The sequence below is a fragment of the Helicoverpa armigera genome, chromosome 27, assembly GCF_030705265.1.
Source record: "Helicoverpa armigera isolate CAAS_96S chromosome 27, ASM3070526v1, whole genome shotgun sequence".
NCBI lineage: Eukaryota > Metazoa > Arthropoda > Insecta > Lepidoptera > Noctuidae > Helicoverpa > Helicoverpa armigera.
In genome coordinates, this window is record NC_087146.1 from 3,122,551 (window position 1) to 3,148,180 (window position 25,630).

A 25,630-nucleotide genomic window follows, 5' to 3' on the forward strand; every position below is an offset into this window, starting at 1 on the left:
TGTAGTTGTCACTGTATCTTGTAACGGGAATTTTAAAAAAATTAACTCCGTGTCGAAAAAGTCGTGGTGGCCTAGTGGGCAAAGAACCTCTCAAGCAGGAGCGGGTTCGATTCCAGGTCAGGCAAGAACCAATGCAACTTTTCTAAGTTTGTATGTACTTTCTAAGTATATCTTAGACACCAATGACTGTGATTCGGATGGTACGTTAAACTGTAGGTCCCGGCTGTCATTGAACATCCTTGACAGTCGTTACGGGTAGTCAGAAGCCAGTAAGTCTGATACCAGTCTAACCAAGGGGTATTGGGTTGCCGGGTAACTGGGTTGAGGGGGTTAGATAGGGCATTCGCTCCTTGTAAAGCACTGGTACTCAGATACATCCGGTTACACTGGAAGCCGACCCCAACATAGTTGGGAAAAGGCTCAGAGGATAATAACTCCATGACATGTTTATTACCTAAGTTTTATTATTTATTATGTATGTACCGATACGAATTAAAATTACGCCATTTAAAATCTTGCGTAAAATTGATATTGCATTACATGACATTAATTACTGTCACACTTGATTATTATAGTAATTACTTAATTAGTCACCGATATTTGACACATGATTACATGATAACAAACAAAGAAATTTTTTTACACTCATTATTAGGGTTCCGTACCCAAACGGTAAAATGGGACCCCATTGTTTTCGCTCCTCTGTCCGTCCGTCTGTCACCAGGCTGTATCTCATGAACCGTGATAGTTAGAGAGTTGAAATTTTCACAGATGATGTATTTCTGTTGCCGCCATAACAACAAATACTGAAAACTAGAATGCAATAAATATTTTGGGGGGCTCCCATACAGCAAACGTAATTTTTTTGCTCATTTTCTAAATAATGGTACGGAAATATTCGTGCGCGATTCCGACTGGCACTTGGCCGGTTTTGTTTAATTTCACTAGAAAATCCAGAAGTTCAATGTTAGGAACAGCTGTTATACAGGGTGGCCCATCCATAGGCGTCCAAAATAAAAATTTAGAAGCTCTATGCTATGGGGTATCCGAATCACCTCCATGTATGTTCAGTTTTTTTTTGTGTAATTAATCTTCATGATTGTAGCTAACACCTGAAAAAAAGCAGTTTTGCTAAACATTCTAGAACTTACATAAAATTTTATCTGAAGTTCAAAATTACTGTTGGAGTTCAGTAGCCAAAAATGTTAAGGGCTTAAAAAAAATAATAAGGGGTGCCAGAGGTTTCTAAGCATTCTTAAAAACTGTCTCTTAAAAACTCAAGGCCAGTTGCAGGAGAAAAACCACTATTAAGGTCTGATTTTTATGAATGATATTTATGGTAACAGGTTCTTACCAGATTTTAAAAATACTTAGAAACCTTAGAAAGGACTACAAAAGAAACAATATATAATACTTAACACGTTTAATAAATGCATAACTGTCAGTATTCACATTTACTTATTTTATTTGAGCATTTTTTATTAATATTTTTACAATATTTCGTGGTTGTTACGGGCAGAGATCGCAATATATAATAAGGGGTGCTTTAATTTATATAGGCATATTTAAAACTAAATGCAGGGTTTTTAAACAGATTTAAATCCATATTTTATAAAAATATAGGGGTAACTCATCTTCCACAATAAATAAGTAAATAAACAAAAAACATAATTTTACAAATTTTATAAATTATAAATTTATTTTATAAATTATTTCCAAATAATAGTTGTTATAGAGTATAATAGAGTGATATCTTTAATAAATGATTATGTGTGAATAAACATATAAATTGTGTTGGTAATAAATAAATAAAAAATATTTATATTTTTCTACTTAAGCTAAAAATAAATTAAACATATAATTTCAGCGTGCTTTGCCCGTATCATGGTAATCAGTAACAGTAGTAATTTACTATTTGAGCAAAATATATAAAAAAGCTCATAATAATTATTTATTTAAAATTAAGTAGATATAAATTAAAACAAAAATATTTTTTAATTTCTACAATTCAGTCTTAAATACTAAATTTTAATTTTTAAACAACAATAAATAAATGCGTTTTTAATAATTTACATTATATTAATGTTATTAGGACTATAATTTACAAGATTTATATTTCTATTTAGTAACACTGGTTTTTCACCTTAAAAATGTTTTTACTAAAATTGGTCCCAAAGTTACATTTCATTATATTTATGAATATTTATTAATACGTAGATTGACTGTAATCCAAATAAAATTAGAATTATTTTAAATACCTGAGATTATTATTTTACTAGAGAGCTCATATAGTTATTCTATACAAATTCCAAATAGTTACTTTCCTAGCAAAAATACAAGTTTTTTTTGCGCATTTACACGAACACATTCCAAAAAATATAATAAATTCAGTTTATATATTCTGATAAATCTCTAGATGACCATGTTTTTATGTAATTTCGCCACAAAAAAATTTAAACAAGAATATCGTGTGCTTATAAAAATCAAAATTATCTAACTCACATACAAGAACCCATTCACACATTCCAATCTCCCACACATTAAAATCGTATACCAATACAACAATAAATTACAAACTCACTCACTCACACTCACTTTCCTGACAATATACACACTCACATTACAAAACTCACTCTAATATACATACTCACTTCAATGGACTCCTGTGATGCTCTTTAGCCAAGGTTTATAGAAAGTAGTTCTCATGTAGACTCCGGGTAAGAATGGGGCTGCACATTTGATGCCGTGGGAGACTGTGCCAACTAGTTGCCATTTGCCATCTTCGCGTTGGAGGACTAGGGGACCGCCACTGTCACCCTGGAAAACAAATTATATATTTGGATTAAAGTACAGGTTATATACATCAAGTCATTTTAAAATTATCGTGACTGATAATATGGTTTTTGAGAAGTTTAGTAACAGCCGCATGGGTAGATTGATTGTAAGGTTAAAGACCGCTTGGCGTGGTCAAACCGTGCATCGGAAGTCTTTAAATTGGTGGGTCCTGCCGTCATCTTTGGCATTCGCTATGGATCAGAAGCTATAGAACGTCGGGCAATTCGTCTTATCTAAGAGTAATTAGCTTAGGTAGGTATTTTTTAGAAGGTCAGGTAAAATAATAAGGCTCTGTATAAAGCACTCGTACTCTTCTGCATCCAGTATGATTAGAAACAGATCCCAACATTCTTGGGACGAAGGCTTTCTTTGTTTTTCATATCACTGTTGAGCCCAAATCTTACCTCACAAGAGTCCTTCTGTCCATTGGCATACCCTGCGCAGATGAACGACTTGAGGATCTTCTTAGAGTGACCAGCGGTCTGGAACATGTCTTGGCATGCACTGTTCTCTATTACAGGCACCTGGAAAATATGAGATTTTGTGTAGAATTCCTATTATCTCAAATTCGTCGCTCCCGCACATTGCAGACTAGACCGATGGTTGACTGACAGTTTATTTCGAAGGTAATTGTTAATCCAATCAAAGTTGTTATTCGGTCTGATGCCAACTGGAAAACTGGAAACCCAATCGTCGTAATGTGCGCGCTATCTTTCAGACTGAATATGATGAGCCCGTAAAACTATATACCTCTATTATGTATGAGTACATTTGCTATCGGCCAGCCAAAAGTTTTTGTATGCCGAGGCAGAAAAGTAAGTTATAGAGGTACGCTAGAGTCTGGGACACTAAGAAGAGCTCGGTACTCAACACTCAAGTCTTTATTAGCATTCCATATGTTATAAAAGTGGGACCCTATAGGGCACAGCTTAAAGAAGTTGGAGAGTTTAACAGAGCTCTAACAAATAAAATAGGTACACAGTATAATACAGACCTGTACTTCCTGCAATAGAGCCGGGACGGAACCGCCGTACTTGAGCCGTCCCCAGCCCGTGACGGTGGCTACACGGCCCGTGAAGTCAGCCTCGTCGGGCGGCATGCAGATAGGCACTGGAATTTAGAAGAAAAAAAATAATTTTATGATAGCAGAACAAAAGTATTTGAATGCTACAATAAGTGACTTTTTTATATTTGTCTGTTTATAACGCTTTTATGCTAAAGTGGCTGCGATTGAGATGGCATGGATAAATTTTAGTATACTAGAGACTGTAGATAGAACAGGTCCATGTTGCGCTTGTCATAACGAAGGTTTTGAGGATGATTGTTGATAGATATAAAAAAAGACGTCGACCAAAGCAACTATAGAAGGATGGTGTAAAAGTCGATATGGCTAAAAAGAATGTAAATCGCGAGATGACGATAAATAATAGATTAGTGAAAGAAGAAAACATGCTGCACCGACCACAAATGTAATAAGGATAAAGGCAAAAGGGCATTGATGACATCAAGGTACAGGCACCTGCCTGTGCTCTAGAGATTCAAGTAAGTAGCGAGCGAAGTCTATTTATAATAAATTTACTTACCGATATGAGCATCAAACTTAATAGGTGCTTCAAGTTCCAACAACGCCAGATCGTTCTCGAAGGTCGCTGCATCATAGGATCTGTGCACGATGACCTTCCTCACGTTTCTGGAGACTGGCTTCTTGGGCTCGAAGTCCCCGGAGATGTCGTTCTCTCCAAATACTGCTACTAGAGATGCTAGGAATCTGGAATATGGGAAATGTGTATTGTTAATTAGTATGTACATGCATGCCGTCGCCTATGAGAAATAAAGGATTTTTCTAAAAATTCTTTTCATCTGATAAAGGAATATAATTACTTTTTCTTCTGAATAATTCTATTCGCCTATAAGAGAGATTCATTATATTCATCTCATCATTCCTCCCAACAAAAATGTGTTATCATGTATAGTTCCATTGTTTGTCTAGTGGTCTCGGGCCAAAATTCGGACTAGATACCATTTTTTTTGTGACTTGATTTAAAGTCCTAGAGCATTCCATCCTTGTTATGATTATTTCACCAATAATCTCAAAATGAAACTTTAAAGAGCATCCTTCATATCTGAATCAACATAACTTAAATATATATGACAAAACTAATAATATACAACACAAAAATATGCAAACATAAAACATATAATTTTGAAAATAGCGCCCTTCAAATATGCTTATGTTTAAACTATGGCAATTCTACGGAAAAATATACTTACCCAGGCTGACAATGAGCGGCAGTAGTAACAAACTTGTTAGTGATGAGTACTCCTCCACACTTGTTCTTGGTGAAGAGACCGAGCCAGGTGGACTCTCTCACCAGCACCTGCCACGGCCACTCGCCGAAGGTGGAACTCTTGCCGCCGACGATACGCCCTGATTTGGCGAGCGGACGAATGCCACATACTGGAAGGTTTTAAGGGAGATATTAGTGGTGATTAATGCTCGTTCCTTCTCTGTAGAAGAAGCCGCAGCCATATAGAGAGGCAGTGAAAATGCTGATGATGATTTTAGTGGTTTGTGATCAAAATAAGTTGTACATCCATCAATCTATTATGCAATAATTCTTCTAAATATTCTGAATAAATAAATAAATAGCCCATTTATGGTCAATCTTGTGGGACAAAAAAAAAGGTACAGGATTTTACTACGTATGGGCTAAGTAGCAGTTTTGTAAACAGAGAGAACGATAGCCGATCAAATGGATGAGGGATGAGTGAGTGAGAGACTCAAGTATTTTTAGGGTTGGGAAACTAATGATGTCCTACAATGTACGGGTGGAGGAAATGTCTTTCTACCAGTATTGTTTTATTCATCAAGTCACTTTTTCAAACCATTCAACCATCCTTATCCATAGAGCATCAGGTCAAAAATGTACTGAACAATACTTACAATTCTTATCATTATAATCTATAGGCTTGTCGTTGACGTATGTCTCCGTGGTGATCTCGTCAGCCAGCTCAGTGGATGTGGTGGCTGCTTGAGTGGTGGTCGTCACCTTCTTAGTGGGTTTCGGCTTTTTTGTGGTCGTTACCTGAAAATATTTTATCAGCAACATGAACAACTTTAGTGTCTGTTATTTTTGGTAGGCGTTACGGGTAATGACAAAAAAAAAAGTCTGACAATCAGTCTTATCAAGGGGAAAAATATTGTTCCTTAGAGTGATTGTCATTCACTGGCTTGTCTGTATTCATGAGACTAAAAAATATGAGCTGTACCTATGTCTGCTAACCTCGAAAGGGTTAGGTTAGGTAGATAGCTTAGAAACAAAGAAATGGTAAATACACGCACACACAGCAGCAATATATTATTATTGCTGTTATTTGTATCTCTAAATTCAAATACATCAATAAAATTATTTATTTTCATTATCTATTTTCATCTTATTTTAATATTAGACCACAATCTCTCCAACTTACCGGTCTTCTCACAGGAATAGTGGTAGTCGGTGGCTGTGTCGTGGTGGGAGGCCGTCGATACGGCGTGGTAGACCTAATCGGCTTCTTCGTCGTCTTCACTGGAGGCCTCTTAGTCGTCGGCTTGGAAGTCGTTGTCCTCAAAGGCGGCTTTTTCGTCGTCGTCAAAAATGGCCTTTTCGTCGTAGGAGTAGTCCTTTTTGGCTTAACCGTCGTAGTCGTTATCCTAACCGCAGTTTCATTAGGCTTTTTATTCAGTATCACTATGTCATGTAACTCTTGGAATGTTCCTTGGAGATTGCCAACGATTTTGTTGACGAAAACATTCATTTTTTCGTTTAGTTTGTCATCCATTTCCCAAGTTGGTGTTGTGATTTCAGCGTCAAGCATGTCAAGTTCGTTGTCGGATAGTGAAATGCTTGTATTATAAAGAGCTGGATTTGATCCTGTGGCATTCAACATGGGGTTTCTCACTGGTGGGAAGTTAATCAGATCATCTGGCGACGTCTGCATTTCTGGTTTGTTCGTCGTTGGAGCTTCTGTGTACTCCATTATTGGACTTGTCAAGATAGGAGCTGGTCGAGTACCTATCGAAGATTTGATGGGATAAGGTGTAGTTACAAGTCCTGGTTTTGGAGTTATGACAACAGTAGGGGAAGATGATGTTGGATAAGATGGTTTTCCCATATAAATGTTATTTGTTGCAGCTATGTGGTTGTTCACTGTTATCTGACTCACAGGTTTCTTGAACGGTTCTTGCGAAATTTCCACGAATTGTGGTTCGTCTGCGTCTAGTGGTGTTTTAGTTGTGTGTATGTCATTAAGTACTATGACAGTTGGCGTGACACTTGAGAATGTGTCAACATTGTCGTAAGGTGGTGAAGGAGGCAGTGCTGGTCTTCTCACAGGAGTGGCACCAGTGACGTAGCTCGTAGATGGAGGCTTTTTAGCAGTAGTCGGTCTTTGCGTGGTAGTAGAACTGACATAACTGAAAGTAGATAAGTCTCCGAAATCAGTAGGATCTGTGGGATATCTGTTAAAAGCGTCAATAGCTTGACTAGTAGACTGACTAGGGCTTGGCGAAGAGAAGTATGATGAAGGTTTATCATCTTGTGGTAAGCTATTCGGCGTCGTATGCACATAGTCATAAGAAGGCTTTTTGCTTGGCGCAGGTTTCTTCGTCAAGTATGTAGATAAAGATGTAGGTTTTAACGTGACGTAGTGACCAGTCGATGAGTAACTTGGGTAAGTATAGGAATACGCTGGAGCAGGTGATGATTTTGTCTCCATAACATCTATGGATGGAGTAACAGAGTCTTCTTTCATACTGGGAGTACTGTCATTCAGCATCTGAATAATACTGTTGATCGAAGACAATTCTGGAGGTTTCTGCGTATCTTTTGCCGTAGATATTAACACGTAGCTTTCTGTAGATGTCACAGGCTTCGGTCTGAATATTGGTTTAATAGGCCGATGAGTGGACACAGTCTTCTGAGCTTCTGTCGTTGAAGTACTAGGAGTTACCGTTGGTTTTGTTTGCATTGAAGACAGTTGGATATTAAAATCAGACGGTCTGACTACATTATCTACTACAGATCCATTAGTGTGAACAAGAATTGTTTCTGGTCCACCATGGTCTATACTGCTATGTGTATAATAATCAGGTTTAGGTTTCACATAGATGATACCACTACTATCTTGAGGTGGTGAACTGAGTAAAGTATTTGTAATCTGTGTGAGACCTTCAGAAATCATTTCAGCGTGTTCTCCCTCCGTGCTCAAATCCTCAGGTATCACCGTGGTAGCTGCAGTCTTATCAGCAGGCTTATACCCTGGAGTCACAACAGGCTTGTAACTGTTATGCCAAGCGCTCAACTCTTCGGCATCATAATCATCACCTTCAGTCGCTTCTGGGTAGTCAAGGTAACTCGTCATGACGATGCCAGGGCCTTTGGGAATGTGAGATTGGCTGTCAGACTTGAGTTGGCAGCAGGCTCCGAAGAGGAAGCCGTCCATGCAGGCGCCGACTACTTCTCCCCCTCGTTGGTAACATTCGTGGTTGAACATGCATATGGTGTTTCCTCTGTTGTATTTAGCGGCTCGGGACGCTTTGCAGTAGGTGGGGGTTATTCTGTAGCCTCCGAAGAGTTTTCTTGATTCTGTGGAAGAAGAGAGGTTTGGTTATTAAGTGTTCGTTAAGATTTTGGATAGTTTATTATTTACTAGCTTTCGCTAGTGGTTTTACTGAAATCACTAGGTTAAGAAGTAGCCCATATTATTTATATCCTTCTTCGATAAATGGACTTTCTGACGCTGTAAGAATTTGTCAAATTGGTTTAGTATTTTCTGAGATTAGCACAAATAACTAAACTCTTCAGTGTCAGTAGAACAGTTTCAGATGCATTCCTGCTAAGATTGACTCAAAACATTTTGAAATTATCTTAATTTTTGGAAATGCTAAAAATATGAAAATAATTATTATGAGGACTATAGTATATGGTAATGGTGGGTCGAAGATCAAATGCGCGGATAAAACCACGATTCATGGTTAGTTTCTCCATAAAACAAAATTCCAGTTTCTATATAGGAATGATGACTTGTACAAAATGTAACTTTATATTCGAGATTTATGATACTCTAGCATATGCATACAGTAGCGTTTACTTGCGGTTTCACCTGTGTTTTGATGTTTTTTTAACGCACCTGGATAAAATAAGCCTAAAGTCTTTCTCTATAAATCTATTTGAAACTGTTTTTTTTTTTTTGCAAATCAGACCAGTAGTTTCTGTGACTTTGAGTTGTTCAAACAAATAAAAGTGATTTATTTATTAACTTTAGTTATTTACATGTTTACAATAACGATAAAAAACTATCCTAGTAACAACAAAAAAAAAAAACTAAAAAAAGACGAAAAATTCTATCCCCATCGCTGTCAACTGGGAGCGTGCCCAAGAGGCTGGCAGCATTACCTCGTTGGATCGCCATGCTGATCCTTTGTCCGAGGAACAAATATAAGTTTGTTTGAACGCACAAGTTTTATCAAGCTCTATAACATTAGTATGGAAAGATTGTTAGTTTAAAGAGGATGTTTAAAATCTAGGCACGGTAGAGTACGAAGATTTCCCCATCTTGTGCTGTAAATTATAGCTTTTGCACGTATGTGTGACACTTTCTCAGTTTTCACTCGGCTAAAAGTGATTGCCAAGAAACTTTGCTGGTATTTTATCTGTACGTGGTTGAAATCAGAAATCGTTTATGTCAATTGGGTTATTTTGAAGGGGATTTGTGGGGTAATAGTAGTTGGTTATGCTTTGCTTGTCCTGTTCGCTTTTTGGACGGGTTGCCTTACAATTTTAAAAAGATAAGCCATATAAGCAGAAAATATAGTAAATGTACGATAGTATGGCAATTATTTTGCTTGTATTTCTCCATTGATTTTAGTCTTGTTTGCAAGTATGTCTTTGACATAGGCTACTTTTTATCCAAGTATGAGAAGAAAGACCGTAGGAACGTGGGTGAAAACGAAGGACACAGCTAGTTTTGGTCATATTTATCTATCCAGAGAATAGCTAGGATTATTTATTCGCTACGGTTCCACCTGCATCTCAAGGCAAAAACTTTCAGCACCCGGTTAAAATGTAGCATTTCTGAGGCTCTACTTTCCTTTTAATTTGGTTCAGTGATTAAGTTCATGAAAACGCAACAAAGACAGAGTTACTATTGCCTTATAATATTAGTAAGGATTAAAACCTACAGATTCTTTCTGTCTACGTAACTTTAGCTCCCATGTATCAACCAACCGGTATTTTACCGATCTACTGACCTCCATTTGCTAATTAAACTAAAATTCGTCAAAAAGTATCTCTAGTTTGCTCTTTCTATTATCATACATATATTAACTAGACTCAATGAATGTTAGATACTGTTATGTAGGAAAAACGCTAAAAAACATGACTATAAAATTAGTATTCCGTTTCATATAAAAACCCGGTCTAGGTGATTATTTTTATGTAATGTTTTGAATATTATAATTGTGTATAATGGTTAGTGTGTCCTACTTTTTTGATTTTTTTATTATTTTTTTTTAGGTTTTTTCTTGCCGCGCCTACCTTAGCAAGTTTATTTAATTAGTCACGAAATAAGTTTTTGAAGCATTCATTTTTATCCAACTGCGGAAGATCAGAAGGAAGGAAGAATATCAGAAGGTTATATTTTTCGAGGGTAAGTAAGTACTTCTTTATATCCGAAGGTTATATTTTTCGTTTCGAGGTTTCACCCCACGTCCCGCTGGAACTTCTTCACGCATATAAATTTGGTTATTCATAAAGGAACTTATATAGGCTGTATCGGCTAATCTAAATCTTAAATAGGCTTTTTGTATCTGTTAGGGGAAAAGGATGCGGGTGAATCCATGGGGACGCAGCTAGTCGTTATATAAGTAAGCATACTCAGTAGAAATCCTATCAATTCTGACGTAGGCTAAAACCAATATGGCGCCGGAATCTCCGTCCCATTTATAAGGACGATTTAACGAGCACTTTCATTTTTTACAAAGGAATGCCTAAAGATATCATGTAGATTATTTATGGCATAATAAAATCATAATAAAACCAGACAAGCCTATTAATAAAGCCTAAATAGTGTCAAGAATTTGACCCGCTTGCTGTCTCAAACTTCGTATGAATGATGAATTAAAAGTCTTGTTTAGAGCTCACGAGACGAGAGCGTTACGACTCATAATTTAATCTCATTCATAAATTCATAACAATAAATGTCACTAGTTTTTAAAAATATGAGCAAAAAATGGCAAAAATGCTAATACTATAAATAGTACGTATATGTATTTTTGCTATTTTAAAATATACGTACCTACTGTTTAAAGTACGTATATTTTATAAAAGGGTCTGTTTTGTAATAAGACAAAAGAAATCATAAAACAGTGTTTTACTACTTACTACTATAGGATTGATTATCTGGGAGGTCATATGGACAGTTAATCTCTCACTCATAAGGCATATTCAGATTAGGTTTGCATATACATAAATAATAGCGGTATTTACTATTATTTTCTCCGACGACATGAACTCCTTATAACAACACCCAAAAGCATCGCTTTTGGCACATTACAAAACCACGTCACGTCCTCGTCTCGTGAATTCTAAAACTCTCAACATACTTACACGTCTCAAGCCGGAAGGGTCGGTAAAATTGATCAGGATACAATGTGTGTCGATCAAAACATGGATCGAATAGTAATTCGACTATTCGATTTCAAATGATCGAGTTGGACGCTTTCGAATTAGTGAGTATGTCTGTCTGCATAGCTGATTCAAATAAGGTGTTGGCCGTGAATTTGGCATGCTTTTTAGGCCGAAGGAATATATAACTGAATCTAGATCACGAGTATTCTTATGGACAATTTAGCACTTTCAAATCATAAAAAAAATTAGGTAGAGTTTGAAAATATTTATTTTTTATTTACTAAAATTCTATAATTAAGTAACAGTAAAAAAACATACATAAGTCATTTACTTGCAGAAAGAATAACAACATACACTCTTTGCAGTAATACTAGCCTTAAACTAGGCTATGGCCTGCATTTTTAGGATCAGAGACTAGATTTAGAGGGGTTTACATCCTTCCTCGTTTTATTTTTTAAACCCATTTCTTAAAAGTCAAACTATTTTGTTCTCCATGAGTCTAGTTTTCCACCACAAACTGCTCATTATCCACCAGATTTCGACTACCAGAATAACAGAACTTCTCACAACCATGTCAAACCACGGTTGAGCTTCAAAAACCTGTAGGTCAAGGTTTTGGCGCGCCGAATAATAATTATCAACGATTTTATATTCAAACGAGGTTGACTTTCCAATCAGTATTCCGAGCATTTATTTAGTGAGTCAAGTTCAATGTTTGTTTTAAGGAGAAAGCTTGTTTTTGGGGAGATATGGGGCATTCGTTTTGGCAGGTGTCTTATATACCTAAACTAGGTGATCCCGCGAACTTCGTATCGTTTAAACGTTCCCTGGACCTCTACAAACATTTTAAAACTAAAATAAGCCAAACCGGTTCAGCCATTCTGGAGTTTTAGTGAGACTAACGAACAGCAATTCATTTTTATATATAAGAAGAAGAAGATATATAACATATTTACTATAGTGCACTGCACGCAGATGCAGGTGTACTCTCTATTCCTTCACTCTCATAAGAGTGAATTAGACATAAGATTTATCTGCTATGTTTTATCCAAGTAACACGTCCTACAAAAACTCGGTAGGAAAGTCCTTATCAGAAAGGTCTACAAGAAATTGGTCCGTTTATCTGTCCTACAAAAATGATGACGTGAGGGACAGATTTTTGTTTTTTAAACGACATCAAAAATCATCAAATGACCCCTCCCGCTGTGGGTTAGCAGTCTTAGCAGCGGTGAGGGAGTGTCAGACTAGACTAAAAACCGTCGTGTTCCTTGGTAGGCCTTTTATGTACCAGGGTAACGGTAGCTCTTTCGAACAATCCCGCAGCCCCGGCAGGTGGGGGGACAGACTTACGTTCGATTGATTTCCTCGGCTTTTACGAGCTAGGCTCTTCTTCAAGAGCTATAGAAACCAATAGCATATTCACAATAATATAACAAAAAGCGAACGATGACGTCATGCAGTGAAAGTTACTCTCATTTTCGACGGTGCATTCAGAGACAGATTCGTTCTGCTGTTTATGTAATTTTCAATAGTTTGAAATGGATTTTGAAGATGCAGGTGGAGAGGAATTTTATAGAGCCATTTTGACAGCGTTTCCATCCACATTTTGTGGGAACTTCTTCATGCAATGGGGTAAAAAGTAGAATATGGCCTCGCTCGGTAAATGGGCTACCTAATTCTGAAAGATTATTTTCTGAAAGAAATCCATCCAGCAGTTCCTCAGATTAGTCCGTTCAACCAAACAATCAAACTCGTTTTTCATTTGCATAGAAGATAGTCTAGAAATTAATAATTCACTTCGAAAGATATGTATGACATCGCTGTCCACTGCCTGCATGTTCGTGCACAAAGGTTATTCGCGGAAATTTGTCCAATGTTGGCACGTTATTTGTTACTACTTACTAAATTATTGCTAGAGCGAGTAACCCAGTAGAAACATTTGTGTCTGTCACAGCTCCGCAAAACAGTTTATTCTCACCTTCAAACTTAATAAAACTGTCAGTTTTTGACAACTTCTCATCCAATTCTTTTGTTTACCTTCAAAGCAATTGAATTATACTTTTTTGTGGACAAAAGTAAGAAAAGGTAAATTGGTCCAAAACTTTCATTGTTGTCTAATTAAGATAGAAAAGGTTCTCTAATTGGTTGTTACATGGGGAACGGAATCTATGTCACTGTGCTTTTACTTTTTAATACAGATTTTAAGTAAGATAAAACAATATCATATCTATGGTTGTATTACAGAGGATAGTTTTGGTTTAGCGAACTTATCGGTCCGATTTGAGTTGATTTTCATTTTTTTTTATGTGTTGTATAGCGAATTTATTTATTTATCACTACTTTCATACTCCAAAACAAAGTTGGATAGAGAATTTATCAGTACATAGTAGGTAGGTATGAACAATGTCGTTATGCAATCAATAAATGTCCCCTATGTGATAAAATTGCGACCAAGGTGGTATTAGACGAACGCATTAAAATAAACAATTATATTTGGGTCGAGCCGAAAACGCCTTTTCTGGATTTCAGAAATTTTCTCAAAGCAACTCGAAGCCTGGAAGCTGTCGGTGTTACACCCCCGTACCTGGGAAGTCACGTGACACCGGCGTCCCCGAACGCTACTCAGTAGCAGTCGTTGTTACAATTCCACGTCAGAGGCCGACAGTATTTGAGAAAACTCTGACACTAGGGCTTGTTAAGTGATTAAACCTGCGGCTCACTCGATCAGGAAAAATACTGAATTTTCCTCGTCAAGGTTATTTCTCATTTGAAATTGTAGCAGTGTTTTGTAAGTCAATGCCTGTCATATTATATCTGTTATGTATCTCTAAGATCTTCACGTTCATTCATCTCTGAAGTCGGGTGAGTGCACCTGTTGTCTACTATGTATTTTTATGCTGTGTTCCTAAATCAATTTGTTTTTCATTTTTTAAATGCGTAAGCAGTATGCTGTTTGCTTTACGGTGTTTGAGATTTAGTGGTCAAACCGAGTGGTCACTATTTACATCTTTCCCTTTCGTTCGTCCGTATAGTAGTAAGTGATATAAAGAAGTTTGTAAATTGTGACTTGGTGATGTTGGTGTAGGTATATTCTCTCGATCTACTGGAGCGATTTCGAAAATTATTTTTCCTGTAGAAAGCTACGATATTTGTGAGTGTCACAGGTTTTACAATATTGGTTTTCATGAAATAATTCTCCCTCGACGCCTTCTTCGATAAATACGCTATCAAACGCTACAATAAGTTCTCAATACTGACAAGTAGTTCCTGAGATTAGTACATTCAAGCAAACGAACAAAGTTTATTGCATTACAAATGTCTTTTTAAGTATTATTTTCGCAAATTCTGCGAGGGACACCAACAAGCACATCCACCCTGCAGCACAGACGGAAGTGCACCTATTTGCTAAACAGAGCGTGATAGAAACGCATACCCGATGCCGCTGCAGTCTCGCGAGCGAGCGTCATAATTGTACGGTAGGCATATCTGCAGACATTGACTAAGGTTAGTTATGCCTGCCGGGGCTATTTTGGATGGGAATCATCAAATGACTCCTCCCGCTGTGGGTTTGCAGCGGTTATTGAGTGTCAGACTGTTACTGTAAAACCATAATGTTCCTTCGCAGGCCTTTTATGTATGTCCAATTGATACAAGACGCTTGAGCAGGTCGCCTCCAACAGGTAAGTATCTGTGGTGATCTAAGGGGGAGGCCTATGTTCAGCAATGGACGTCCTATGGCTGAGATGATGATGATGATGATGAATTGATACTAGGGGTCTAGATTTCCCACCAAAAAAATGGTTAAAAACCAAAAGCGTGGAACGATCGACTTTAAAGTCAAGCATAACTTGGCGCGGTCCGTGAATAGATGACCATCATCATCATGGTCATGAGGAGTTTGAATTAGTAGGCTCTGGAGTCGTCGGGGCTACGGGATTGTTGGCAAGAGTTACCGCGGCCCTGCACATACTCGAGCGGGTGGTACGTCAGAGAGTCTACAGGAGGTCATGTGATGATTTCCCAAAAAAAAAAGTCCTGGAGTAGTTTGAACATCATTGGCAGTCATTATGGGTTGTCAGAACCCAAAAAAAGTAGGTACAAACATTTAAAAAGAACAAACAATAGTTGTCTATTAAAATAAAAACCAGGTAATCACATTCAAAGTTGAGAACTATGTTTCTGTTACATTTATAACAAAAACTATTCTCATGCAAGTCAAGAGTTCAATGGAAGACGGGAGACAGTAAAAAGTCTTGTCTATTGTTTTGAAAAAACTTTATATGACGCGCTACTAGATTCATTTACATACAACTTGTTTCCCTCGGTTTCATTTACAAGCTACTTAGATGATGATACGAAAGTGTACGTATCGTATTTAGAAATGTAAAGAAAAAAACCTCTGTTTTAGAAGTTTATGAACTAATCTAAACTAATATTAATAAGCTTAAAGGTTTGTTGGTTTATCGCTATCTTAAGAACAACTGGTCATCATCATCCTCCGAGCCCTTTTCCTTTTTTTGAAATATGTTGGGGTCGGCTTCCCGTCTACTTCATCATCTTGAGAAATACTGGTCCGATATGTAAATTCATTCAGTGTTGGATAACCCAATTTGCGGCTGAAAACCCTTGGTAAAAAACTAGTAAAGGTCGAAAACAAGTAAAGGATAAATAGCTTAATAGGAAAAGCAGCATACCAATACCAATTTTTTTACCAAAATAGTTTAAGAAAGCTAAGGAGTTCGTCCTTAGCCACGAACAGCTGCACGAGTCGATTGATCATAGGTTATATTATAAAGTAGGTAAGTTAGAAATAACATTAAAGTGATACCAGTTTATTTTAAATCATTGGCGTAGGCGTAACAAGTAACAGTGACATGAAAATAAAAAGTCCTAATACACATAACCCCCATTTCTCCGCAATTGAGTAATAGAGAAAACTTGTAAAATTTCATAGACTGAACAATGTAATAGGTAATTCAATTTGTACGACAATTTCTAAAACTTTCACTGCGTGAATTCAAAAGTAAATATTGTTCGCTTCGTTTGTTATAAGTGTCAACAAAGTCAACATGTGGTTTTTAATGTTTATGAGAATCGTAATGTGTGTAAGATCATTTTGATAAGTAGATAGTGTAGTTCTTACCACGACTTTATACTTTTATGTAGCTTCCGTAAATATATAACGGAAGTATAGAGGACAGCCGGGGCTGCGGGATTGTTCGAAAGAGTTACCGCAGCCCTGGTACATAAAAGGCGTACGACGGAACACGACGGTTTTTAATCAGTAGGAGTCTGACACTCCCTCGCCGCTGCTAACCCTCAGAGGGAGGGGTCATTTGATGATTTTTGACGTCGTTAAACAAAAGTATAGAGGCATAGAGACACAGCACATTAACCTACCTCAATCCGTTATAGATTAGTGGAATGTTAATGTTTTTTTTGACAGTCGTTACGGGTTGTCAGAAACCAGAAAATCTGACAACCCAGTCTTATCTAGGAATCTCAGCTTACTTGGTTATAGTATAGGCAGTTGGTCCATGTAAAACACTTGTGTTTTAAAATAATGGTATGTGATTATACGTACCTATGTGGTGGGAAAAGTCTAGACAGACGATGATTAATTAAGAGCTGCAAAGTTTGACTAGGACTATTACTATATTATACTATATGTATTCACTACTTACTAGCTAATTTTAAGCCGGGGCTCGTGTCGAGAACCACTAAATCAACAACACAGTCATAAAATCTTTTATTTTGAGAGAAACATAAGACAAACGTTATTTTTAACAGATCAGTATTAGTTCTAAAAGTAGAATAGTTTGATTTGGGCACGGTTCAAACAAATAGAAATATGTGCGAGATTTCATGTTTGCTTGATTTTCTCTGGTTGCTATTTTTTGCATAGAAGCATTGGAATGTTATAAAAAAACATAACACAGCTATTTTTAAGTCACAAAAGAAAACCAGCCAAGTGCGAGTCGGAATCGCGCACGAAGGGTAGGTACCATTATTTTGAAAATGAGCAAAAAAATCCCTTTGGTGTATGGGAGCCCCCCAAAATATTTATTTTGTTCTAGTTTTCAGTATACATCATCAGTGAAAATTTCTACTCTCCAACTATCTCGGTTCATGAGATACAGCTTGGTGACAGACGGACGGAAGGACAGAGGAGCGAAAAAAATATGGTCCCGTTTTACCCTTTGGGTACGGAACCCTAAAAATGCATAAAAATTGCCAAACTGATAATATTAATAATTCTTTATCCACCATCATAAAAAAATCGTTTGTTTTTCTGTAACTTACTTCTTCTTCATCAATCTAAGCTGTCGGAAATAGTCACAATTGGAACAAAACCAACTGTTACGTGACTTACTAAATTCGTAAAAGATGACTCAAGCATTATTTCCTAAAATACAATATGATGCATACAAGACAAGACATATCACACAGGTATGCTAGTGAAAGTTTTAACAAATTCCGTCCGGTTTCCGAGATACCGGCAAACAAATGGATTAAATAAAAAAGAAAAAAGGTGTGTAGTAACATAAGAGTCATCATTGTGGTGCAGAGGTTAATAAGCCTTTTCTTTGAAGATGAGGTTGCAGATTCTATGTTTGGTTGCTGACTTTTGCTGACTTGAAATACCCGGATAAAGACTGAGTATTTGGTATACTCTTATTGAAGTGCGTTTACTGTATATGGAGTCCTGGGTTCAATTCCCGGGTCGGGCCTACGTCGCTTTGTGGGTTTTAGAAACTTTCACCCGGAGTCTATAAGTTGGTGATTAATACATCCGTGCATGAGAGAGCACGTAAATGTCGGTACTGCGCCTGATCTCTGTCCGGTCGGATGGCGGTCCTATCGGGCTATGAGGGTAAAGGAATAGGGAGTGCATCTGTGTCTGCGCAAATGCTTGTGCACTGTAATATGTCCTGCGCAGCTGGCTGGTCTCTTAATATAAGAACAGCCATTTTAGCTAACAATCGGCTTGCTTTTTCATTCAAAACATCGTAAAAAGAGTATGTATGTTCAAAAAGTCAGTACCCCTCTAATCATCCTCAATTTCCGCGACCTTAAAATCGAAATACAACTTGAAATTGACCTCAAAAACCCGCACAAACGACAGACGCGCCTTACCTGTGTCTATAAACCCAGATTCAAGTACCATTCGTACACCTGCCTCGTCTATGAGTTTCACTTTCTGTGACCCAAACATTTTACTTTCAAACAACTGTACTGGCTAACTTTTGTTTGATATTGAAGCCGAGTTTGAATGGGCTGCGAAAATTAATTGGGATTTTTGTTGTTTTATAGTTGGGTTTATTAATTTTTAAGGGTTTGTAGATTTTTTACTCATATTATAAAGCTGACGTTCTGACCCGATTGAAATGATTTCAGGGTTGAACAGCCCATTTTTCGAGGCAGGCCATACTGACACATAGCTCAGCCAGTAAGTAATTGTAACTATACCTAATATTGTAATTATATTTGAATTTGTGAGAAAATAATTTACTCAGATTGCTGGCTGGTTATTTGAAAAATTGTTACCGCAAGCAGTTAGCCCCGCGACCCGTAGAAATTACTTCGCAGACCTGATTAAAATTTAGCCTATAGATTTTCTCGATAAATGGGCTATCTAACACTAAAACTATTCATCGAACCTCGAAGTGGTTCTTGATATTTATTCAAACAAAGTAATTCTTCAGCTTTACCATCATCATCCTCCGAGCCTTTTTCCCAACTATGTTGCGGTCGGCTTCCAGTCTAACTGGATGAACCTCAGTACCAGTGCTTTACAAGAAGCGACTGCCCTATCTGACCTCCTCAACCCAGTCCGGGCAACCCAATTCCCCTTGGTTAGACTGGTGTCGGACTTACTGGCTTCTGACTACCCGTAACGACAGCTTTACCATATTAGTATAAATAAATGTGAAGCCTATTTACCATAGAGAAATAGATCGCTTTCTATAGAAAATGGAAAGTATACTTAGACAGAATTATTCATCAATCAGATCTATTTTATTTAGATTTCTAATTTTCTAGATACGAATCGGATGTCTGTATTCAAACCTATCTATTTGATAGATCTAGTATTTATTTAGTAGAAAGAAGATCTAAATTCGATGGCATCTTTAGCAGTGCATTTTATATTTGTTTGAATAAAAACTACTTAGATAAGCGCCATTATGCATAAGCAATTTTTAAAGCATTTTTTTGTGTTATAATAATCACCAGTTTTAATAAATCGAACATACACAATCAACATGTTCTTACAATATGCTCTCAAAATATGTACCTATGTTTGTATAGTTTATACAAACTTAAACTTGCTAAAGTTTTCGGTAAAAAAACTTCAGTGGTCTATGGTATTTAGGAATTGAGTGCTTCTCTTACAGTTAAGCTATATCTGAAACCACTCAGTAGTTTATGCGACTACCCCTAAAATGCAAACCAATAAAATCACCTTAATTCATGTAGGTACCGATTTTGAAAATTCAAGCCGTCATAAACTCAAAAAGATTAACGATACATTTCTCACCACGAAAAACTTTCTCACTTTCTCATCTCATTTTAAGGTTCATAAATTGTACTTTAACTAACCAAAATCCTTAACCAGAGATACGAAAGGGCAGTTAACTCATTAAAGAAGAATCGTTAAACTCATGACTCACGGTTAAATACAGGCGATCAGATAACCGAGGTATTTCGACCATGGTTTTAACTGTATTCTGACCTCAAAAACATTTTGGATAACATTTAATATAGTTACATTTTGATTTTGGTAGCGACCTCTTTTGAAAGTGAAATTGTTTTTGTATGTTCATTTGTTTTAGTAGAACTATTTGTAATGAAAGGAAAATTGTTTTAGAACTTCGCGATGGTATGATAACTCCCGCGGTTTCACTTGCTTCCTGAGAAAATTACTGATACAGATGGATAAAAAGGCTTATAGTATTAGGGACACATTACACATTCTTCTTTCGTATCGATGACATGTCAATCATTGAAATCCGTTCAGTAGTTCGGAAGATTAGCGTGTACAAACAAACAGACATACAGACATACAGACAAACAGACAGAATTTTTTTTTGGATTTGTGCTCCATTACAGTTTCTAAGCTCCACTCAATTATTATTTTTTTAATATATTCAATGTACAGACACAGTTTTTTTACAGATTTATTATATGTATAGAAATTCTTTCACTGTTGGAAAGCTACAATCTTCCTGGGTGACATAGGCTATATTTTATCCAGGTACGAGTATTTCAACCTCACCCTGGAGAAACCGCGAGAAACAGATACCTAGTGAATAATATAAGTGTGATAATATGATAAAGTTGTAGGTACCTATATTAAAAATAATTGACTATTTTATTTGTTGGTTTTCACTTCACTAAGGTTCCCAAATTACACATAACAATAGGACACAAAATTATCAAGATAATAAATAAGTAAATAATGAGTTTCGGTCACAAGGGCTTATTCACACGGTAGGCCATACATTGTTAAATAAAATTAACGGAATTACACCTATCTTTATTCTGAAGAGAAATCGTAAAACCAGGAATGGAAAATAAACATAGTTTAAGTAACATAGTTTAGGTAACTAGCTATCAACTCAATCTACCTTTCGAATTTTTGAAAAAACAAGACTACATGAGTCTACATTTTTTAGTTCAGTAGGTATCTGTTTCTCATGGTTTCATTTGTTTCTCGGGGAAACTACTTTTCGTAAACTGATAAAATATAGCCTACTAGCTTCCGCCCGCGGCGCATCAAGTTCGGTTATATCGCATTTCCAAGAGAACTCTTCAAAAGTCCGGGATAAAAACCATCCTATGTTCTTTCTCAAGGTCAACTCTATCTCTGTACCAAGTTTTATTAAACTGATTTTCAGTGGTTTAGACGTGAATGCGTAACAGACAGACAGACAGAGTTACTTTCGCGTTTATAATATTAGTAGGGATGTCGCCCTAGGATAGTGTAGCTTCCCAACAGTGAAATAATTATATAAATCGATTCCATAGTTTCGGAGCTTTAGAATACAAACAAAAAACTAAAAATACACATGCATTCAGGGTCAAACAAAAAAAAAATCTATAGACCATCCCCAGGTGACATAGGCTAAATATATAATTATTATAGGTTAATATAAATTTTAACCGGGTACGAAAGTAGATTTTCGGCTTGCTAGTATTAAACAAACGAGAGCAAGTTTTTGACCACCTACGTTGACGTTGAGAAAATACTGCAAGTACTACTTTTTTTTCCAAAAACAAGCCCACTAGCTCCATAAAAAGGAAAAGAAATGCATCGTGCGATACACCAAACAGGAAATCTTTAAAGTCTTAAAGTAAAGGTCGTAGCACACATGAACGGCAAAGCACGGCACGGAACAAGTGTTGTTAGGTAGCTGTAATCTCACTGTCATAATGCATATGGCTTTTAGATATTGACGTTATAAGCTTATGATTCACATGAGGTACGATTTATAGCCAGTTTCACCGGTCACTGGAAAAGTCCCTAATACCCTATCAGGAACTTATAACTTTTGGTTTCACATATCTCGGATAACAATGTCTTTCAGAAAATACAAGCGACTTTTATCTAGTACATAGCCTTGACTGTCGGATAACTACTGACATTTTATCGATAGCCAGTGAAAGGGTTCATTAAGGGTCAAATTCAAATGACAACTTAATAACGCTACATATTTTTCTTAACATTTTATGTCATAGATTTCCACAAAGTAACGTCAGATTCCATAACTTATAACAACTTAATCTTTCACATAGAGTTGCACCGTCCATGTATGCCATGACCATTACTCGATCTCGACTCGAATTAATCAACGTGATCGCGTCCGAAAAAGTAGCCCCATTAGAGTTGTACGCACCGATACCAGTTTCGGTAACTGACCGGGTTTTCGGTTACGCGGGCCGAATAGTGATGGGACATACGATAAAAAAACGCGTAGTGTATACGATTTTTTTAAGTAGGTACTTGGTATTTTTTTTTGTGTCATACACATTTTTTCTTCTATTTCAAATAGACCTAGGTCAGGGTATGAAAATTTATGACAGTTGCACGGTTCCAAGGAGTTGGTCTCGTGGAGAAGAAAAGGCAAGAAACTTGCCTTGTTTGCTCGTTTTAGGTATTTCTGATCTTAAAAAATATATTTGACTGAACAAATTCGGTTCCTACAATAACTTATGTTAAGCGATGCTTAGCACGGTTGATACGTAGATGGGTGATCATGTATGTCAGAGCAAGTTTTTTTCCTTATTTTGGAAGGCACGTTAACTTTGTGTATCTGTCTCATCTTTAGCAGTCGTTTTTGGTAGTTCAGAAGCCATAAAATCTGACAACCAGTTTTACCAACGGGTATCGTGTTGCCCGGGTAACTGGGTTGAGGAGGTCGGATAGGCAGTCGCTCCTTGTAAAGCACTGGTACTCAGCTGCATCTGGTTAGACTGGTAGCCGACCCAAACATAGTTGGGAAAACGCTCGGGAGATGATGATGTATGATAACGATTAGGTATCGAACGACTAAAAACTTTGATTAGATTCATGATTACCTGAAGTTTCTCTTAGCTTTCACGATAAAATTGCTGAAGCGATTTGCATGAAAATTGAGATGGAAATATATGGTATTTTCTGTTACAGGATGTTTCTGGTTGTTTAAAATATCTCAGGACGTAGGCAAAACAGCTAGTTCTTGCTATACCAATATTACCAACTATCAGCCTTACTTATAAACGTGAATTAAATAATAAGTAATACTTAAGGGCTGTTTAAGAGAATTCTTACTTCTTAAGTAGTGATTAGTTAAAACGTTGCTTAGAAGGTGATTAGAGATTTTTATGAGTAAGGGGGTATATTATATTTATATACCTATATGGAATTAACTCTGGTCTGTTTACCCGGCTCTCACGCCAAAACTACTGAACCGATTTCAATGATATTTGGTACACAGGAAGACTAGACCCTAAGAAAGAACATGAGCTACTTTTTATCCAAGTGCGGGAAGTAGTTACCTCATAACACGAGTGAAAATTCAAGAAACAGTCAGTATGACATATAAAGGTCAAGATAGAACATTATTATTTAAAGGTAAGTACTTTACTTTCTTAACTTAACCACAGCTAAGTTAACCATTTCTAATGACCCCATGTGACCACATACAAACATGTTTAACCGTGGTTTAAGGGTATAAGCACATGATCGGTTAAACGGTGAATTTTAACCGCAACACAGTTTGTCGTCTGCGGTTTGTCTAAATGGTTGTTTTGTATGATTTTTCTTAGAAGCTGTTAGGGAAATATATTTTTTTGTGATTCAGATTAAATTGTGCTTTTAATGAGGTGTATTTTTTAATTACATATTTTTTAATTTGTCACTCAATCCTTCTCCGTGTGAGAGGAGGCCTGTGCCCAGCAGTGGGACGATAAAAAAAGCCTGTAACGAAATTGGTAATTTGTAGAATTATTGGTGTACGTAATTAGCTGGACTTTTCAACCGTCAAAAAATAGAGAGATGTTCTCAATTCTCTATCTTATGATTTATCAAAGTTAAGATACAATTAAAAACCATTTTAATTATTTTAATATTTTGTAGGAATATTCAAAATTTTATATCTAACCATAGAGTTATATTATGGTACTTTATGCCATCTTCTAATTATCTTCTTCTTAAAATCAAACTCATTTTAATTACTTTATATACCTATGTATAAGGGTAAATATGCCAATAGAATTAGCCATACGAAATGCTCTTATGGTAATCATACTCTATTATTTTTTTACTTGGGTATGTAACTTCTAGGAATCTGTCTACATAATTTTATATGAACCTTTTTATGTGGGTTAACCGTCTTGCGTGAACTTAACTTTCCATAGATTTTACGAATTCGTCCATTATTTAAAATAATATACACAATAACTTGCCTTTACATAAAATTATTTACACGCCCCAAGAAAGTGCATAAATATTAATTATTAAAGATGGCTAGTCTATGTCTAGAGTAACAGTGACATATTTCCCACAGCCGGTCACAACTTTCGCGCCAACAACTGGTATTCTATGTTTGTCTATGGACTTTTTATCATCACCATGATGTAGAGGTTCTATTGTTTTTTTTTTTTTATCGCGTCGCGTTTGTTTGAATTTAGAACTGTGTGAATGGTCATCGACTGAGTTTCTTTTTTTTATTTTGGTCAATCAATGTGTGTTTTTGGGCTTTTGAGTCATAGTTTTGGAAGTAAGAGTGTTTTGAGTATATGGTGTTGGAATTAAATGACTAAAAATAAGGGTTAAGTTAACGATTATAATTATTAAGATACCTATATACTTAAGTGATTTATTAAAATGAAGAAAACTTCAATTTATTTCGGGATTCGGTAGTATTTTAATGAAACTTACCTCGATCATAATCTTCACCCTTACATGTTAAGGGCAGATTGTCCAAAACGGTCAATATCACTAAAATTGAAAACAACATTTTCACATCACTACGGCGCAAAGATTTCCCAAAATCAAACCACTTTCGAACTGTCATTTTGACGTTTAAATTCGCGCCTAAAAATCGAAGCTTAATTTTTGACGTTCGATTTTTGATCACATTCACATTTTTTTTATATCAAATCCTAGTCTTTTCAGCGGCATCGACAAGTTCTCGGCATGTTTTTCGTAATATTTATTTTTTTATTTTGTCGAGACGTCTGTTCGTGGTTACGACTGCGAACCTACTAGCCAACTGACCAACTTTACTCTGTAAAATAAGAAACATACATATTACCACGACAAACTTACTGTGAGAAAGTGCCATCTTACTTTCACTCGACAGGCAAAAACCAACTCTATCCTTCACGCATAAGAACGAAAATGTACCAGCAGATATGACGAGAAGGAACTCGGTCAAACTAACTAGCGACTTGCTAAACAAGTGAACGGTGAAATGAGAAATTGTGAGAGACAGACATATGTTAGAGCGAGACAGAGAAACATTTCTTTTTACGGTTCTACTGGTGAAACTTGGAACTTTAGAATGATCATCAGTTTGGTATTTTTTAAAGGTAAAGATAAAGAAAGATCTATCTGGGTTCCTTTGTGATCTTTTGAAAAG

At 36.4% G+C, this 25,630-nt stretch overlaps 1 protein-coding gene across 1 annotated transcript; it reads right to left on the minus strand.

Moving 5' to 3' along the window:
- Positions 1-2,638: 2,638 nt before the first annotated feature.
- On the minus strand, positions 2,639-25,256 carry Flz (filzig). The gene is made up of 8 exons (XM_021325088.3): positions 24,928-25,256; positions 6,307-8,462; positions 5,780-5,921; positions 5,107-5,293; positions 4,419-4,603; positions 3,830-3,945; positions 3,240-3,359; positions 2,639-2,817 (listed from the first exon to the last, which is right to left on the minus strand). The coding sequence occupies exons 1-8, from the start codon at positions 25,061-25,063 to the stop codon at positions 2,653-2,655; spliced, it is 3,207 nt and encodes a 1,068-aa protein (XP_021180763.3). The 5' UTR covers positions 25,064-25,256; the 3' UTR covers positions 2,639-2,652.
- Between the last annotated feature and the right edge of the window lie 374 nt (positions 25,257-25,630).

What these genes read in the sequence shown, in the direction of transcription:
- Flz (XM_021325088.3), bottom strand. Translation starts at nt 25,063, where the DNA reads ATGACAGTTCGAAAGTGGTTTGATTTTGGGAAATCTTTGCGCCGTAGT. An exon ending in CTATTCCTGTGAGAAGACCG is followed by an intron (nt 5,922 to 6,306) that starts GTAAGTTGGAGA and finishes AAATATTTTCAG; the next exon opens with GTAACGACCACAAAAAAGCC. An exon ending in AGATTATAATGATAAGAATT is followed by an intron (nt 5,294 to 5,779) that starts GTAAGTATTGTT and finishes AAAACCTTCCAG; the next exon opens with TATGTGGCATTCGTCCGCTC.